This window comes from Prinia subflava, chromosome Z (genome assembly GCF_021018805.1).
Source record: "Prinia subflava isolate CZ2003 ecotype Zambia chromosome Z, Cam_Psub_1.2, whole genome shotgun sequence".
NCBI lineage: Eukaryota > Metazoa > Chordata > Aves > Passeriformes > Cisticolidae > Prinia > Prinia subflava.
This window is the reverse complement of record NC_086283.1, coordinates 51952763-51970747: the sequence shown is the minus strand read 5'-3', so window position 1 is coordinate 51970747 and position 17985 is coordinate 51952763. Positions and strand designations below refer to the sequence as shown.

The following is a 17985-nucleotide window of genomic DNA, read 5'->3' as shown; positions in this document are numbered from 1 at the left end:
CTCAGAGGAAAAATCCTGCCTGTATAACAGAAATTCTTGTGTGTGAAGTAGAATTCCAGCTCCTACTTAATCCTGATTTTTTCTGGTGTTACTTAAACAAGTCTTCACCACCCAATCCAAAGCTTGGCCCAAAGGGGGAAAAATGAATTTATAAATCTCAGTGAAATTAAGTGACCCTTTCAGTTACCCGGTCATGACAATTTTTGTCCAATACTCAGTGTCATACCCAGCAGGCAGAGCTAAATCTTTTACGCAGGTGTACATCTTGTTCCAGATGTACTCTCAGAGATGCCAACACAACATAGCAGGGTTCAAATCAATTCTTGTGCGACAGGGGGACAGGGAAACACCATGCTACCGGCATGGTACTGGCTGCAGGACAGTCCATTAAGGATCATCCCTCCTGCTCTTTCACTTTGGACTACTAGACCTGCTAAAGGACTGCTGGTGTTTTTGCAAGGCAGGCTTTAATAACCTCACATATTCTGCAAATATTTACAGAAACATGAAAACCAGTTAACAATCAGCTTTTTTTGAGGAGGTAGTGTGTTGGGTTTGTGTGGCCAGGTTTTAGTATCAGCAAGGGATACAAGGGTGGTTTCTATGAGAAATATACGCTGAAATTCTATATACAGAAAAATATATGTTGAAATTCTATATTCAGCAGAGCCAAATCCTGGCAGCTTCAAAGATGAATGTGCCACTGGCCAAGGCTGGGCCAATTAGAAATGGTGATAACGCCTCTGGAATAACATATTTAAAAACAGAAAAATAAGTTGTTGTGCAGATACAAGTGTGGCCAGAGAAGAGCAAAGTGAGAATACCTAAGAACAACTCTGCAGACACCAAGGGCAGTGCAGAAGGAGGGGGCAGGAGGAGCTCCAGGCACCAGAGCTGAGATTCCCCTGCAGCCCGTGGGGCAGACAGCCCATGGTGAGGCATCTGCCCCTGCAGCCCATGGAGGCCCATGGGGATGCAGAGATCCACCTGTGGAGGAGACCCACACCAGGGCAGGTGGATGCCCTAGGAGGCCCTTGCTGGAACAGGCTCCCAGCAGATCTGTGGAGAGAGCAGCCCAGACTAGAGCAGGTTTTCTGGTAGGACCTGTGACCCTGTGGCCTGTCCTTGGAAGACTCCACCATGTGATCCAGGTTGGAGCAGTTTGTGGAGGGCTGTTTCCCATGGGAGGGATTCACATTGGAAAAGTCTGTGGGGAATTCTCTCCTGTGGTAGGGACCCCACTCTAGGGCAGGGGAAGGACTACTTTCCTGAACAGGGTCACAAACGTGTGATCAACTGACTATTCATTCTAACCCAAATTCCTTATCTCCCCACACAGCTGGAGGGGAGGAACTAGAGGTCATGGAGAAAGGAGGAGTAGGGAAAAAGTGTTTTTAAGATTTACTTTATTTCTCATTATCCTGCTCTGATTTTGTGGGTAATAAATTCAAGTAATATCCCCAATTTGAGTCTGTTTTACCTGTGATGCTACTTGGTGAGTGATCTCTCCCAGTCCTCTCAGCTCATGAACATTCATTATATTTTGTCTCCCCTGTCCTTTTGTGAAGGAGAGTGACAGAGAGGCGTTGATGGGTGTCTGGAATCTATATGGAGTCCAGCCACTACAGATAGACAGCTAAGCTGATCAGACTCCTACTTTCCATTTAAGTAATCTGCTCCATTCAGGAATTTGTGAAGTTTGGAGAGGGCTGCTAAAACTGCTGCAACCTGTGCTGCTCCTGGACCAATGAGGACACAGTCCAGTAGTGACAGAAATCCCTCTTCACAACTTTCTAGCTGGCATTACATCAATCCAGAACAAGAAGGATATGAATGCCAGGTGCACAGTGAACACCAAAGGAAGTTACCCCAACAATATGGTTCAGTATGTGCTTAAAAAACTTACCTCTCCAGATTTTATATCCTCTAGCATCGAAAAGAAACGAAGCATGAGATGTTTACTTAATTGGCAAAATTCTGTGAAATTTCCTCTCCTTTAGCATCAAGTCTAAGAATACCCTCAGAGTGAACGGTCCAGGCTGACAAAATACAGATTAATTGTACCAGGATTACTTGTGCAAGAGTAAGAGCCGACTGCTACTTTTATTTCCAACTCTCCTACACAGAGCAACAGCATACAGTCAGAGCACCAGGAGAGGATTTGATTCCTGCAGATAAGCAACACCTCAAGCAGGTTTTGATTCCTGCAGATAAGTAACACCTCACCCAAAGGTTTACATTCCATCTGTTATTTTGCAGATTCTTCTCTTGCCTCTGTTAATGACATTAAACAGGTGCTTACAAGAATTTTGCTAACTAGAGATGAGAGCTGTTATACAAGCAGTTTCTGGTAAGCAGCTCTGAGATTTGCTTATGAAGTAAACAAGGGCTGAGATGCACAAATAGCCTGAGTAGTTTTCATGCTGCATATTAAAGTTGCCCTGCTTTTGAGAGTGAACTATGTTTTTCCAGTCAGCTGTCACCTGACCTTTTTTTTCACGTATGGGTAGCCCAGCAGAGTACTAGTTCTGTCCAGGATTTCTGGATGCACCATTTATCTTGCACAAGAGGTCACTGTGAATGCACAGATGAAGTGTTCATTGTAAACACACTCAGCAAGTATAATAAACAATGTACCTAAGCTACTGCAGATGACCAGAGCATATGCAATGTCTTATCACATTTTGGCTGTCCTTTACACAGGGCATCTAAACTGCACAAATGTCAATGCTTTTAGAGAATATCTGACCAGAAATGCATGTTCTGCTCTGATGAAGCCTGGACACTGAAATTCCCTCCTGAAATTCAATCTTTGCAAACGCTCATGGAAGGTACTGACTACATTATAATGTTAGAAACAAAATAAACCCTCAAATTCATTGCAAAGTTAGCAAGATATGTTTACTAAAAAGGGAATATTACTCAAGCTCTGAGTCAAATGGCAAGGAAGCAGTTCTGTTGCTCTGCAGCACCACGGTGGTTAGTGTCACTTCTCTGTCAAGTCTGGGCTTCAACTTCTTTTTATAATACCATAATATTTTAATATTCGCCAGCAGACTGTATTTGTTTGTGATTTCTAAATCCAGCCAGAATTTGAGCTTTTTTTCCAAAAATAGATCAATCAATTTTACCTATGATATATTGTTGTTTTCTTTTTTCAGTGCCACATATGTATAATGGTCCTAAACCTCTGAGACCACATTATTGTTGTTATCACATGTGTGGAGAGACAATTTGATTTCTGTGTTCTCATGAGATGTGAGGTGGAACAATACACTGGGGAAAGTTAGTAGGTACTGCTTCTAAGGAGTTAAATGTATTGACCAGGTTTTGGAAATAGATTAAATTTTCCTTTATAGAGAAAGGCTGTAGCTGCTAGGTTTTGCACAGGGTTTTTCTGCTGTAAAGGAAACTGCAGAAAAAGTAGGTAAGTAAATATGAACTACAGAAAGCATTCATCTAATGGCTGCTGCTTTTGCTGCTTGGGTTTTGAAAAAAACAAAGGAAGGTTAAAATAATCAGCAGTTGTATAAGAACTACTTAAGCCATCGTCACATATGGTATATTAGCAATGTAGATAGATTTAATGAAAACTGAGATAAGTGCATGCATCTGTCATCAGCCAAATCTACAAAACATTTTCCTCAGAAAATGAAATGTAATGATATAAGCATTCATCTGTAATAGACTTAGAACAACTCCAAATGGTAAAACAAGTGCTGCTTTAATGCATTCCTTGAGCTGATGCTAAACATACAGACAATTCCTATGACAATTGCCTTGAAGAGAGCAGACTTTGTGATAGGTCATAATCAAGCACACATCCTTAGATTAACAACACCAAAGTAGCACATACTTTTGTAAATCACCCTGTAATACAAAACCAAGTGTGATTTGTCACACCATTGCAGCCTCTATCACAGATAAGACTGTAGTGTGGAATTTTTCAAGCTTCATAGGAAGATTATTAAAATGGATAACACTACCAGGCATTTTAAAGAAAATTCTCATCGCTTGCCAAGTCATGCTCTTTGAGGTATCTGCCAGTGTGGGAGGGATGCATGGTCTCAAGGGGGCCTGTGTTTCACAGTCATCTCAGGCAGGGGGCTGCAAAGTTCATTAAATGATCTTATCTTGCTGCTGGTTCTGTTCAAAATAGCCTTGATATGATGAAGGATTTATGTTACCCCCACTTCAAATAAAAAGTACCGAGGGATGCATTTCATTACTGCCCTGTGACACTGGAGAAGCCACGGCTGTAGTGGTAATATTCTTCATTTGTTTGTGTCACACAGAGAATTTATTTGAAAGAAGAGTCCTGCTACAAAGGTAAGGAAGTATTTATTTTTTGTAGTGAGTTTTGCCTAATAATGTCAACAAGAAATGTGTTTGTTCTCTAATTTTAATTCTCACAAAAGTATATGCTAGGAAAGATGAGAGTGTGAGGAAAATGCCAGGGAAGAGTGCCCAGTTTAGCAGAATTCTAAGGAAGCTGAGTAGCACTGATACAGAAAAAATATTTACAGACAATTTCCATGTCACAATCCTGAATAAAACACCAAGAGATATGGCTGTACCTTCTCAACTGATGGGCTAATGCTAGCCAATATTACATACACACACACACACACACACACTCATCTCTCAAAGGCTTTCTAACACAGTGATCTACTGCTGTGAGGCATTTGAATTCAATGGTAGACAGCTTCAGATGAATCAGGATAGGTTTCTCTTGCATGTTTTCTCTGAACTGGATGATCTAATAAAGAACATGTGCCCTGGGCAAAATTTATCTTCTTTGATCCTACACCGAGTCTTCCTGTACTCAAAAATCAAATAACAAAGCAAAGTGCATTCCAGATCTTTGACTAATAAATATTAATTTATTCTATATACTTGATCTTATGAATTCAGTAGTTCATAGAAGCAGGCTTCAAATGCACCCAGCACTATGGAAAGTCTAACAATCAGAAACAATATTTGATCTTGTGAGCAAAATACAGCCACTTTAAATATGCCTTAAATACTGAAAATTAAAAGTCAGTAAAAGTCAAACAAACCTATAGAAAGCTCAGGAAAGGCATCTGGATATTTTTTTATTGCATATCACTTTTGAATACCTGTTCACTCATTGCTTACCTCTGTGCAATTGCCACCACAGTCCTGTTTGTGTGTGCTAGTGGCAGGATGTGTGGCAATGAAGGCAGCCATCACAGCAAGCCATACGCAGGGAGCAGGAAAACCTAAAAGAAAAGGGATATCCAGGGATAGTTTAGTAACACCTGCAGGAGTGCATTTTGGGCACCACAATGTGAAAAAGACATGAAGCTATTAAGGAGCATCCAAAGGAGGGCAACAAGGATGGTGAAGGGTCTGAAGGAGAAGTCTTATGAGAAGCAGCCGAGGTCACCTCACTTATTCAGTCTGGAGAAGAGGGGGCTGAGGACAGAATTCATTGCATTCTCCAACTTCCTCATGAGGGGAAGAAGAGTGACAGACATTGATTTCTTCACTCTTGTGACCAGTGACAGGACACAAGTGGATGGTATGTAGCTGCTCCAGGGGAGGTTTAAATTGGATATCAGGAGAAGAGTCTTCACCCAGAGGTGGTTGGGCACTGGAACAGGATCCCCAGGGAAGTGGTCACAGCACCTGCCTGACAGAGTTCAAGAAGGATTTGGACAATGCTCTCAGGCACTTGGTGTGACTCTTGGGGTTGGTGGGTTCAGAGCTGAACTCAACAAACTGTCTGGGTCCCTTACATCTCAGCTTACTCTATCACTCTATCAAATGCAGCTCCAGCAAGAAGTGGAAAGAGATTTTCCAGACGGAACAACAGAGGTGGGGAAACCAGCCAGAAAGGTGTTTGAAAGCACAGGTCCAAATCAGTCAGGTTAGGCGAGAGGGCTAGCATGGGAGGTGAAGAGGACGCTAGGAGAAACTCAACAGACATGATGCAAGAGAAGAGAAAAATAAAGAGACATTTCACAGAATCCTCTGGCTGCAGGCTGAGGGAGAAGAGACAGTGCAGAATGGAAGGCAGAAAGTAGCAAAATATAAAAACCAAGCATGGGAGCAGGACTAGGATAGTAATAAATGAGTGGGTTACCTGGAGGGAAATGAAAGTATTGATTCCTCAAGTGTTTTGTTCAGAAGCTTTTAAGAATTTTAATCTTCAGCCAGAGGACTGCTGAGCCCTCTAGTACAGAAAAGCAAGGCACAGAATCAGCTCCCTCCAGTTTGACAATTCCATTGTTCAGGTGTCTGATATCCAGAAAAAGGTGAAAGCAGATGAAAAGAACTAAAGCCCATCAGATAAGAAGGACAGAATAAAACATAGTGCACGGCATTCAAAGGCATTGATATTGACACTAGCAGTTTGAGATGCAAAACCCATGTAGCTACCACAAGCCTTGTCTTGGTATGCTTGTTTGTTTGTCATAATGGTATCATACGAGCAGAAGTCCAAATTTTCTACCACTGCAAAGCATTTGAAGAATAACTGTTCTCCTTATTAGAAAAAACAGGCTCATGTCCATCACTTTTCCCAGAAAAGCAATAAAGGATTATGGGAATTAGGAGAAAGGATAACGGTTGAATAGAGACTGCTCTGTAGTGCTTGAGTGAAAGCACTTTCAAATATTAAAACTGTTTAACGTGCCTGTTAGAAACAATTTGCTAGATGCACTCCTACTAGTATCACTCAGTCATGTGTCAGTACGGTTGTCATTTTCACACACAGAAAATTCCCAGTATGTGGAAAAGTCCAATTAAATTGATTGAAATTTATACCCAGATAACAGCTCCCTGACTGAACATGCTCTGATAAGAGCATGTACTTTAAATTCTGCCGACTAGGAAATACTGGTGGCAGAATAAATAACTTGCTTAGAATTCCCTCATTTCATAGCAAACTTCAGACATTGCTGTTTACAAAGGAAAAGCATAGACTGGTAGTAATGCTGAACTGCAAATGAAAATAAAATTGTACAGTACACATGAAAAGTCACATATCTTTGCTGATGAGAGACACTAATGAATTTTTGGAAGAGACTGGGAGAGTAAGGGACTTGCACACACCAGAAGACCACAGCAGTCTTCCCCATCCTCAGGCTAGTGCTCCAGATCATCTCCCATCCCATCACTGCTCACAAACGAAGCAGAAAGGAAGAGAGAGCTGTGAGAGCAAGCTGTGAGAAACCTCTCCCACAAGATGCTCACAAGTGGCTTCAAGGCTCAGGCTGCTCATGAGACAAACTACACTGTGAAACATTCCACACAAACCAAAGGGTACAGGGGATTAAACTAAAGTGCTCTCTTCTGCATCCAAAGAGTTTTAACCAGAGACTGGACACCCAAGTTAGACTTGAGACCAGCATGCTTCCCCAGGCAGGATCTCAAAGGAAGCATGTCAGCCCTTTGAGATGTGAATTACTGCCAGCTGCAGAAGGAGAAGATAAATGACATATCCTAGAACCAAGGAAAAGGAGGGAAATCATTAATACAATCAGTAGTTCTATTTTCCAAAATCAAAACAGATTTCTGATTGTTTTTACATCAAACAATACCATTAGCATAGATAGTTTTCTCTCCTTTATATATCAATCAATTTTTTTTCATTGAATGCATATATAATAACCATAGTCACAAAGCATAGTCCAAGTAAAGTCAGAACAATAAAATATTGTATTATTTCTAGGAAAATGCATAACACCCTGAAAACTCAGACTGACTGTGCTTTGTAAGGAACATAAGAAGGAGGAAAAATAGCTCTCCTGACTCATTAAAAGTCTTGTAAATTTTAAAAATACATTTCCTATTATAATGCGTTCTACTAGAGGAAGAAAATTCAGACTTTACATACTTTCTTCTGGCTAAGAAACTTTTAACTCCCAATTCTCTCCAGGATTAAGTGTTTCTGGTGGTGGTAGTGTTTTCTCACAGAAACAATGAGTTTCAGCCTCAAACTATTTTTTTTTCTTTACAAAGAAGTCAAGATATCACATCAATTTGATCTTACATTCCTCTTTTATCAAGGTAATTTTTGAGTTCCAGCTAATAATACTAATGTCACAGCTTCCCTAACTTTGTTAAGACCTCCTTAAGCAAAATGAGGCTAGATAAGACCAACCTACTCTAAAATTATTAAATAAAAAAATAAGCAACCATTGTTATCACGTGTTGGACAAAGCCTTCCTAGAGTTTGTCATATTATATCTTTCATTTGAGAGCATCTACATTTGTTCATTGGCTTGCAACCAGGCCTCTGTCATAGAAGATTACCAGAAAGAGCCTCTCATTATTGTTCTTTTGAAGGATTGTCACTAGAGGCTTAAAAAAAAGCTTATTTAGTCCCAGCTGTGGCAGCGCAACTTAAGTCAGAACTAAATGCAAGGTCTATAAAAGTACCTCACAACTGCCTATGTGCTTTAATAATATATTTCTGCTCACCTGTTGCATCATACTGAGATTATTTGTTCAGGCTGCTTTAGAGGCTGCTTCCATGAAATATTTTCCATTCTTCTCTTTCCCTGTTAAATGAAGCCCCTTATCCTAACTATTCTGCACGAGGCTTCAAGGCATGAAAATAAACTGTTCCCTGTGATAACTGCTGCTGCAAAGTCATGATACAGGCTTAAGTCCTGTTACACTCCTCTGAAAATAGCTGAAGTAGGAGAGAAAAATATGAGAGCCAGAGAAATAGTGATAGACTAAGCCTGATATCCCTGACTGCTCACATGCTCTGCAGGTTTATGGTTTATGAAACGGATGACAGGACAGAGGTGAATTCAAACGTCCATGCACGTGATGCATAAAGGCAAAATGAACCATCTGAGTTATTTCAGTGGAGCTTGTGTAGTTCCTACAATCACCATGAATGGCCTCAAACAGATAAGTCAAAATATAAGGTAATTTAGGATAAGGTGATTTTACAGTTCAGAGAAGCAAATGCTGGTGTATTTACATATTGTGTTAATTAAGGACATATAAGGGTCAGTAATGATGCAGAAATTCTGATGTGTTCAGTAACTTTGATACCTACTTGTACAGATTTGAGTGTTCTCCAGCCTCAGGGGAAATGAAAACAAAGAATATTAAGAACTGAGGAAGAGAAAATTTGGCGCCAAGATATCCATATGTTAACACAATATAAAAAGTTGGGAATGAAGAACGGCTTGGACAATGCTCTTAGTGTGCCTGGTCAAGCACACACAAAGAAAATACCACAGATGATAGACAGAGAAAAGTATTAATTCCTGTCCCTACTCCACCTCACAACCCTGAATTAAAAAAAAAAAACAAATTCCCTCAAGGCTGTAATGGGTAATATTACACACTGTGGTCTCAGCAGAGCTCTAACATTCTTCTAAATACTGCCAGCACCAGATGTAAAGTGAATAGCAATGGAAACTACTTCTGAGTATCTCTTTCAGTGGCTTTAAACTTGCTGCTTGTGATTTTTTGCTGTGAGGGCAGGTGTTGCAAAAACACATCTATAAAATGCATTAAATCCAGTACCAAGAACATATACAATCAAATCAGGAGGCATAACATTAAAACCAGTAAAGGATATGTATATTCTGAAAGTATATGCTTCGGCTCAATTACACCTCGTAGCAATGAGTTCCATAATTTTGCCTCATTCAGGAGTGATATTTACTCTCATATATATATATATATATCTAAAGGATGCATCCACAGTACATTAAAGAGGAATTCATAATAATTCAGAAGGATTAAGCTATTATGCTTTGCTATCTCTTCTAATAAACATTATTGAAGACATTATTTCCTGGCAGTTTATGTTGGAGCTCCAGGTATATAGAGGAATTTTTCTTCCTGCATTCCAGAAAGAGTTATTCTTAGAGACTAACTCCTAGGGTGGAAACTCCATTAGTTTTACTTAGATGGCTTTTACCATACCTTTCTCACACCATTGAAGATTACTCTTAGTACACAAAAAGTTTAAAAGGGCAGTAACTGCCACCTGGCAAGAAATGTTTGGGGTGGCATTGATATATATGTGGATATTTACAGAATACACATATTTTATGAAAATATGCACTTGCATGAAATGAACTTTTTGACCTGAAACTGGTTGTCCCATAGCACAGCTGGAGGTGTTCAGCAATACTTGCAATTCACATTACAGACTAATGTCAACAATTATACATCCAGCTATAATGTGTTCAGGACCAGAAAATATGCTCAGTAATTCTTTTCTACAAGACTCGGTCTCAAGTACTATGCTTGTATTATTTGGAGGCCATAAGCTGACATATGAAGGTTTTACAGGGAGCCACTGGGGAGTTACAGGGAAATCCTAACAAAAAGAGGACCTCTTCAAAAGGGCTGATTCTGTCTTCTGCTCATAGAGTCTTTATAACGTGTCTGTCAATTTTTCACAAAACAGCCAATTATGTAAACATTATCAGTTCCCAGTTTCGTGTTTTCTTATGATGCCTGGCAGGGGAATGGCAGCAGTTCCTTCAAGCTTTTCCAAGCTAGTCTTGAGGGGCTTGTTTACTATCTCTCTATGGCTCTGATTAAAACAAATTACGAATAATTTCCATGATTCAAACAATGCTGAGAGAGCCCTAAATACTTGTTAAAAAATTAACTGTTCTGGAAAATATTATAATGGCATCTTCATGCAAAAGCACATAGCAATTTGAAAGACAGCATGGATATACTAATTTCATATTTAATGAAGTTTTGAAAGTAATGATACAATTTTCTGGCTGCAATGTGGCATACAGGGAATTTATTGTCAGCCCATAAAGAGTCATCCTGAGGAAAATATTCTTTTCCTAGGATAAGATTCACTCCAGAATTTAAGATGACATTAACTAAAGCTGAAAGTACAGAATCATCATAGATATACAAATATATTCAATGAATTTGCTCTGTTTTGAAAATTGAAGAAGAGGGGAAAGTATTTAGCAAACAAAGCGGGGTTTGCAAATCAGCACCTTTTGAAATTACGTACATTCTTTTATATATATAATTTTTTTACATTTCCAAATAAAGTTAAGTGCCAGAATGATTAAAGGCAAATCATCAGAACAATAGTCGCTTTAAAATTTTAAAGATATGAACATAGTGAGGAGGAAAATCCCATTAGATATGGCAATTTTCTTTTTTTTTTTTTTTTAATTTCTGAGTACAGTAAAAAGTATCCTAATTGCTAAATCACAGAATACAAGAGCACTGTCCTGACTGTGAACATAAATGTCACAGTCAGATGGAGGTGAAAGGTATTTTAGGTACACAAGTAAGAATTCAGATCACTGTAGACAGCATATCCTCAAGTGTCAGAGCTAGGAAAGAGCTTAAATATTGAGCCATGCCTACAGTTATTCTGATCCTACTACAAAAAAGACTGTGTGACCCTAATGCTTCAAATCCAAAACATCAAGAATGTGTTTTAGCCATGAAAACACATGAGGAACCAGTAACTTGTCACACATCTGTTTCAAATTTTTCCTTTAGGGACAATGAACAGCCAATACATGCGCCATGAAGTGCGGGGTTGTGAAACCAGTGACCTGAGGAACTTCTGGGAAAAGACGATTGAGCAACAAACTCAGTACCTGCAAAACGAAAAAGAACGTCAGCGAAGAAGCGCTCTGACAAAGTGGGTAATCTGCATCCAGAAAGGTTGAGTTTGCATTGCTTTTTTTTTTTTTTTTAGTAATACCTATGCTTAGGTCATGTGATAAATCTGAAACTAATTTAGATTTATAGAAAAAAAAATAAAGCTTCCCAAATTAGGATGTAATGCTAATGTGTTTAAGCTATGACTTCATAAGAATAGGAGAATAATTCATTCCTGTTCTATAAATGAGTCCAAAGCATAGAACTTTCTGAAATTATCAGGACAATATTTAAGTGCTGGCTTTCCTTGAACATAAAGGCTTCTGTTCAGAGCGAAGTTAGCATGGATGTGCTACACATTCTTTCTCTGTGGCCTTGCTTTCACAAGCAAATAGTTTGAATTATTTAAGACTGTTTAATTTGCGTATGGTAAACCCATTATAAAGCAGATGACCCAGGCACAGTGACTAAGGCAACCACCATCCACAGCCATATCTACCTTATTCAGTCACACTCCCCTTAATCAGCCACTGCAAGAAAGAGAAATCTGCAGCAAGATCAGCATTTACTTCACATCAACTCTCCATAAGCTGAAGGCATATGCGAAGATATATAATTTTGTTACTTATTATATTTTATCTTGAGATCATCCAGTAAGAAAGCAATTTTCCAAAGCCTTCCTCATAGTTTTCTTTGTATTGTTACTTGAAAAATTAAGAGCAAGGACAACTTTACATTACTAACCCTTGATGAAGGAAAACTAGAATTAGTCTCTAGAATGTCTAATGCATTTGTGACTAACCTAATCTCAAAGTTACAACTCCTCAGTTGAGAAATTCCTCTCTTTTCTATTTGAGTAAGTCTTTCTGTGGTACCTAGGTACTATCAAAAGAAAATAAAGGGCCACATATTACTGAAAGCTACCTGCTATGGGTCTAACAGAAGCTTCAACATGTGCAGTGTCTCCAAGCTGAGCAGGACAGAGGAGGGAGGCTGGGGAAGTGCTGGGTGATGTAACCCAGCAGGTGGCAGCAGGCAATCTCCAGTGCAGGTGACAAGTCACCCAGGCACACAGGCATTCGAGAGAGGGCACACTGGAGATGGAGATGGACCACAAAGCTCAGGTGATCCCTCACTGGGATTTAAGAGCTTGTCCTGAAGTACCATCCAGCAAAGACCTCTAAAGGGGCAGGAAAATTTGCATGATCATTGCGAAAAAGCACCAAAAAAAAATCATCAGTGGTCGAGTTGAAGAGTATAAATCCATTCCGTATAAAATTATGGGGACAAGCTGATCCATGTTTCTGTCCTTAGGCTGAGAAATGAATGGATGGAGAGGCTGGAAAAACGGATAAAGATGTTGAGGACCCAATCTGAAGACTCATCCAGCTGAAGAGCCCACACTCATTACACGTTTGAGAGGAAAAGAAATCTGTTTTGTAGAAAAGCATGATACAAAAGCTGAAGTCAGTTTTATTTTGTAGCTTAAATGAGCTATAATTAATTAGCTGTCATTGTTAGAAGTTTCATACGTGAAATGTCAGTTGTTGCTTTTAAGATTATGCATCTGTCTCTGCATTTGATAAATGGAGAATGTAGCACTCTTAAGTATTTAACCCTAATAAATCATGGTTCATTGAGATGTAGATGCCTGCGAAAAAAGTTTAGTTACACAGTTGTGCTCTGCAAAATTTTTTCCTCATTATTTTAGGTTTCTGTATAGACTGACTGTAATATAATGAATTTAGATGGTTTAATGAATAGTAGAGATTTTAATTTTTTATGTAACACAGCCCAGTGCAGACTAAGAATATGGGACATACACAATGCCACCACATCCCACACCACTAGTGAAGCCCAAACTATTGGGAGCTACAGATCCTAGCTGCCATGTTAGCAGTCACCTGTGAAGTTGCTAACATATATGCATTGATAAACAATCTCTGTGAGACACCCACAACAGCTGCCTGATACATTCACATTAACTCAGCCAACCCATATTAGCTAACTTGAGACACTATATCAGCATTGGTAGAACAACTTTAGGCTCTGACACTGTTTCTGGTACCTGATCTGGCTTGTCTAGAGGTAGATTGATACCTCTGTTTCACGGAGTAGCTTGGTGCACTTTCATAGGTGTCTGTCATGAGTGACAAGCAAGTTTTTCCTTATAGTACTTTTTCCCTCTAAGACCCAGTATTTATTTCTTAAAGGCTAGTATCTTTTCAGATTCTAGCAGTTTTCCTCTCCCACATTTGTCATTAGTCAAAAATGTTTCTTCTTCCTTTCCTAATGCTTCACTGGGAAATGTGGCATTTCCTCCAACAATATGAAAGCATTTCAGTCCTGGTGTAGTCAAATCACTTCCTCTTTAAGGTGACTGCTTTGTTGCCACCAAATGATTAGGGTAATGTACTGCAAGATAGTTGCTCTGAGCATGCTAAAACACTCTTCGTTGAATTACTTAACATTTTAGTCCCTTTTTATAACTGTTTCACTACCACTCTGCTAATTCATATTGTTTCAAAGCAAAGAGGGTTTGAATTGCCAGTGAGGCAAGAAGAGAACAACAGAAGGGTTTGGAGTTTTACAATATTTAGAAAATCTGCCCTTCTTAAATTAAAACAAAAATTTGAAGTGGTTATTTTTTCCCTCTTTATCAGCTTTTATATCCACTTTTGTGCATCCCAAGGCCAAACAAAATTTATTATGTGAATTTAAACATGCAAATGTTTAACATTTGCAGGTTTAACATGCAATGTTTAGAAATGAGGAATTCATAAAATCATGAAAAAATTATGACCTTGGAGCACTAATTCAGAAATCAAGGTGTCAGCAGGTGTGTCCCCAAACTTGAGAGCAGAGTTTGCCAGACTCCAAAAAAAAAGTTGCTAAGCCCATGTTCTTTGGTTTATTCTTATTCTTAAGTAATTTTAAAAGCATCAACTGTGAATATGAAGGATCACAGTATAATTACAATAAAGCTGTGCTTAAGAAAACAATCATGAGATAGCACCATAACTTAATACTGGGCTTTATTTAAAAAGTAGATTTCTTTGAAAATGTCAGTTAACACATTTTAATGCTTCCATCCCCTGTCTATGCCTGGTGCTTTCTGAAGCTTTTTGTCAACTCATCATGAAACAGTTTTGGGGTTTATATAATTTTGGCTGAAATTAGAGCTTGAACTGAACTAAGGGAAGCATTTTCCAGCCCCTCATTCATTGTCTAAGTTATGGCACAAGGTGCAAAACAGAGGAAGTCAGAGTTGGCATATTATAAAAATTAAAGCCATAGGCCTGGAATAAGCTTTTGTTTGCTTCTCACACAGTTGAGATCATTCTTACTATTCCTCTCATAAATTAAATCAGAATGAGGAAAAACCATAGAGGGTTGGGAAAAAAAGTGCCAGGAAGTGACTTCCATCCCAGTTCCTCATTGCACATGCATGGTTATGTGGTCACTTAAGAATGCCCCAGAATAAGTCCCTATCAAGCTAGAACACCCTAAATGATGTAATGTTTTAAAATTATAAAAGAGGACATTTTTTTACAGAAAGTATTTCTTCAAGCCCAAAGCCTTGAGGAGTTCTGAAAATATGTTTCCAGAATTAAGCCACTTTCCTTTGAGCTTTGTAATTCCACCTCCAGTGTTTAGATTAATTATTTCAGGCTCAGTTTCCACAGTGCTAGATTCAGGATTTTGGGCCACATAATCTTCATTTATTTGAATATCAACAACATGTTCTGATACAAAACCAACCAGGGTAATGCAAGGGTAATCTACTTAAGAGTTTTATAAGTTATCATAAAAAAAAAAAAAAAACATATTCAGAAATAAATATAATCCAGAGTTCATCAGCAAAAATAAAGTTTATGAAAGCATGAAAATTTAAAACTAAATGTCAAGTAACAGTCTTAACAGAAGCTGGATCAGACTCCAGGATAAAAGTGGTTCTGACAATTTCAAAACAAAAATATAAATCTTTTCCCTACCTTGAAGGTCACAAAAGAAATTAAAATGAGGTAAAAAACAAAACAAAAAAAACCCCAAACCACTGCAATATCTGTGAGACTTAGAAATGAGCTATGACATTATAAAAAGGACTAGAGAAACATTATTGTAGGACTGGAAAAGTCATCAACTAAGACCTGATAAAATCAGCTGGATTTTATAAAATCATTAGGGCTAGAGAGGATGATTAGGTACTCTTCAGACAATTTTCCACAAATATGCAGTTTCAGAGGAGTGCATTATTCAACTAAACAGTTTAAACTTAACTCAGATGTTTGTAAAATAGCTTCTGGAAGACACACGTCGTGTCTTTTGAGTTTGGTTTTTTTTTTTTCTTTCCAGATTTTTACATTACTTTTGAGTGTACCAGTAAGAGATTTTGAGTTATGCCAACCTGGTTTTATTAGCTTTGCAATTAAAACGTGGTAGATACTTGCATATTTTTGTAGTTTTCATTGTTTTTGCTTCATACTGACACTGAGTAGCAAGAAAATGCACGTCACTTTCTAGTTAAAAATGCATGATGCAGAACTTTTTGAAAAAGCTTGCAACAGTGACAAAAGTCAAATGTAGGAAATCTTTACCATTCTCTGAAGCAAACACTAAACACTCACCACCCAGCTCCCTTTAAATAGAATTTATGAGAACTATGCTCCCTGTTAGCACAAGAGTGACAGATGCTCCATTTTAGTCATATTAATGATCCTCCTAGTGTATGGATAAGGGCTGACAGCAGTGAAGAATGACTCTGTCAGTAACTTAACAGACTTCTTAGCAGCTTAGCCCAAACTGAGATAGCTTAAATACAGTTCTTCACTCAGGAATCCCTCCTGATCAGTGTCTTTCCTTAACCAAGGATCTCTTTTCTGAGGTCTCTAAGTAAGGAGCAAATAATGCATAACACAGGCACTGCAGCCAGATTTTGAACAATTGTCACAGGTCAGGCAAAAGTGAGATGGTCCAGCAGACCAATGCAGCATCACCCAGAAGGCTGTCTTCAGCGTGACACCCAAAGGTTTGTGCTTCCTATTACACAGCCACTTCCCATCTGTGCAGCTGTGCCTCTTTGGGCTTCCAGCCACATTCATTGGAGAGGAAACTGATGTGTTGGCCAATTCTGAGGTGCCTAAAGTGGCCAACAGTGAAATAAATTCACCATAAAATACCAAGTTCACCTCCAATCTTCTGTGTTTAGTGTAAATTAAGTACAGCCAAGTTGCTTTGCACTCTAGAAAAGCCTACAGGCTACGTCAGACACTTTGATCCCATACACAAGCAATGTGAAAGATAATCCCAGGCAGATAGAGCTCACTGTATAAACAGTAGAGAAACAGTGGAGGGGGAGTGGAAAGATGGGCCAGAGCCAGGGGTCAGGAAAGAGCCATAGTACCTGTACTGGGTACAAAGTCAAGGCCCAGTTGCTCTACACAGATAATGTAATCCACTATGCAGCACAGCAGCCTAGTACTTCAGCTAGAACTGAAATCCATAGACAATTTCTTCTAAGAGATAGATCTGAAAAATAAAGGCATCCTGCACTGGTCCAAGAAAGGTGCCAGAGCCGTGGTAAAATATACTGCATGTCAAGGGAATCACTATTCATGTAACTGGATTCTCACCACAAAAGTTTGGAGAAGCAAGACAGGTATCTTTGGAAAGGGAAGTTAAACACAAAGAGGTAATGTCTTAAAATAAAGAGTTTTGAGAGGATCTGGCCGATGGCCTACAGTTGATTACCACTCTTATTGTTTGGAACTCATTTCTCACCTTTCCAGGTTGCACTTGGGGCCTCTCCCAGGCATCCCTGCTGGTGTCAGCCAACCCACGTGCATGTTAACCACACATGATCTGCAGTCACTTCTCCACAGAAGTTACTTTAGAGATAGGTCTGGACCCTAAGTTAGGGCATTGTGTTATTTTCCTTACACTCACATAAGACGTTTCTACATGATAAAAACTGCAGCCACCCTCTTCTTGCATGAAGATGACTCAGTTTGGGTCCAACTGGCTTAACAGCCTACAAGCAGGACTGGTTATAGAGTTCTGAAGTTTCAAGGCTGATGAGAAATACTCATGTCCATTACAATATAGATAGCTTTTTGAATGGCTTTTAGATTTATGGGTCTGATTTGAATGTCCCTTTGGATGAGAATCCCTTTCTGAGAATGGCCCTGTGTGTCAGGGCAACCCATGTATTGATACAGGCTGGAGGGTGTTGTGCTTGAGAGAGGCCCTGCCAAGAAGAATGTGGGGATACTGGAGGATGGAAAAATTACATGAGTCAGCAAAGTGCATTTGCAATCCAAAAAGTCAGCTGCACCAAAAGCAGGGTGATCAGCAGGGGAGGGAGGGGATTCTGCCACTCTCCTCGTT

The 17985-nt window shown here is 39.1% G+C and overlaps 1 protein-coding gene across 1 annotated transcript; it reads left to right on the top strand.

The window, feature by feature from the left end:
- Window positions 1-11498: 11498 nt before the first annotated feature.
- LOC134564051 (protein FAM240B-like) lies at window positions 11499-12991 on the top strand. Its single transcript, XM_063422650.1, has 2 exons — window positions 11499-11638; window positions 12913-12991. The coding sequence occupies exons 1-2, from the start codon at window positions 11499-11501 to the stop codon at window positions 12989-12991; spliced, it is 219 nt and encodes a 72-aa protein (XP_063278720.1).
- The last annotated feature ends 4994 nt before the right edge of the window (window positions 12992-17985 follow it).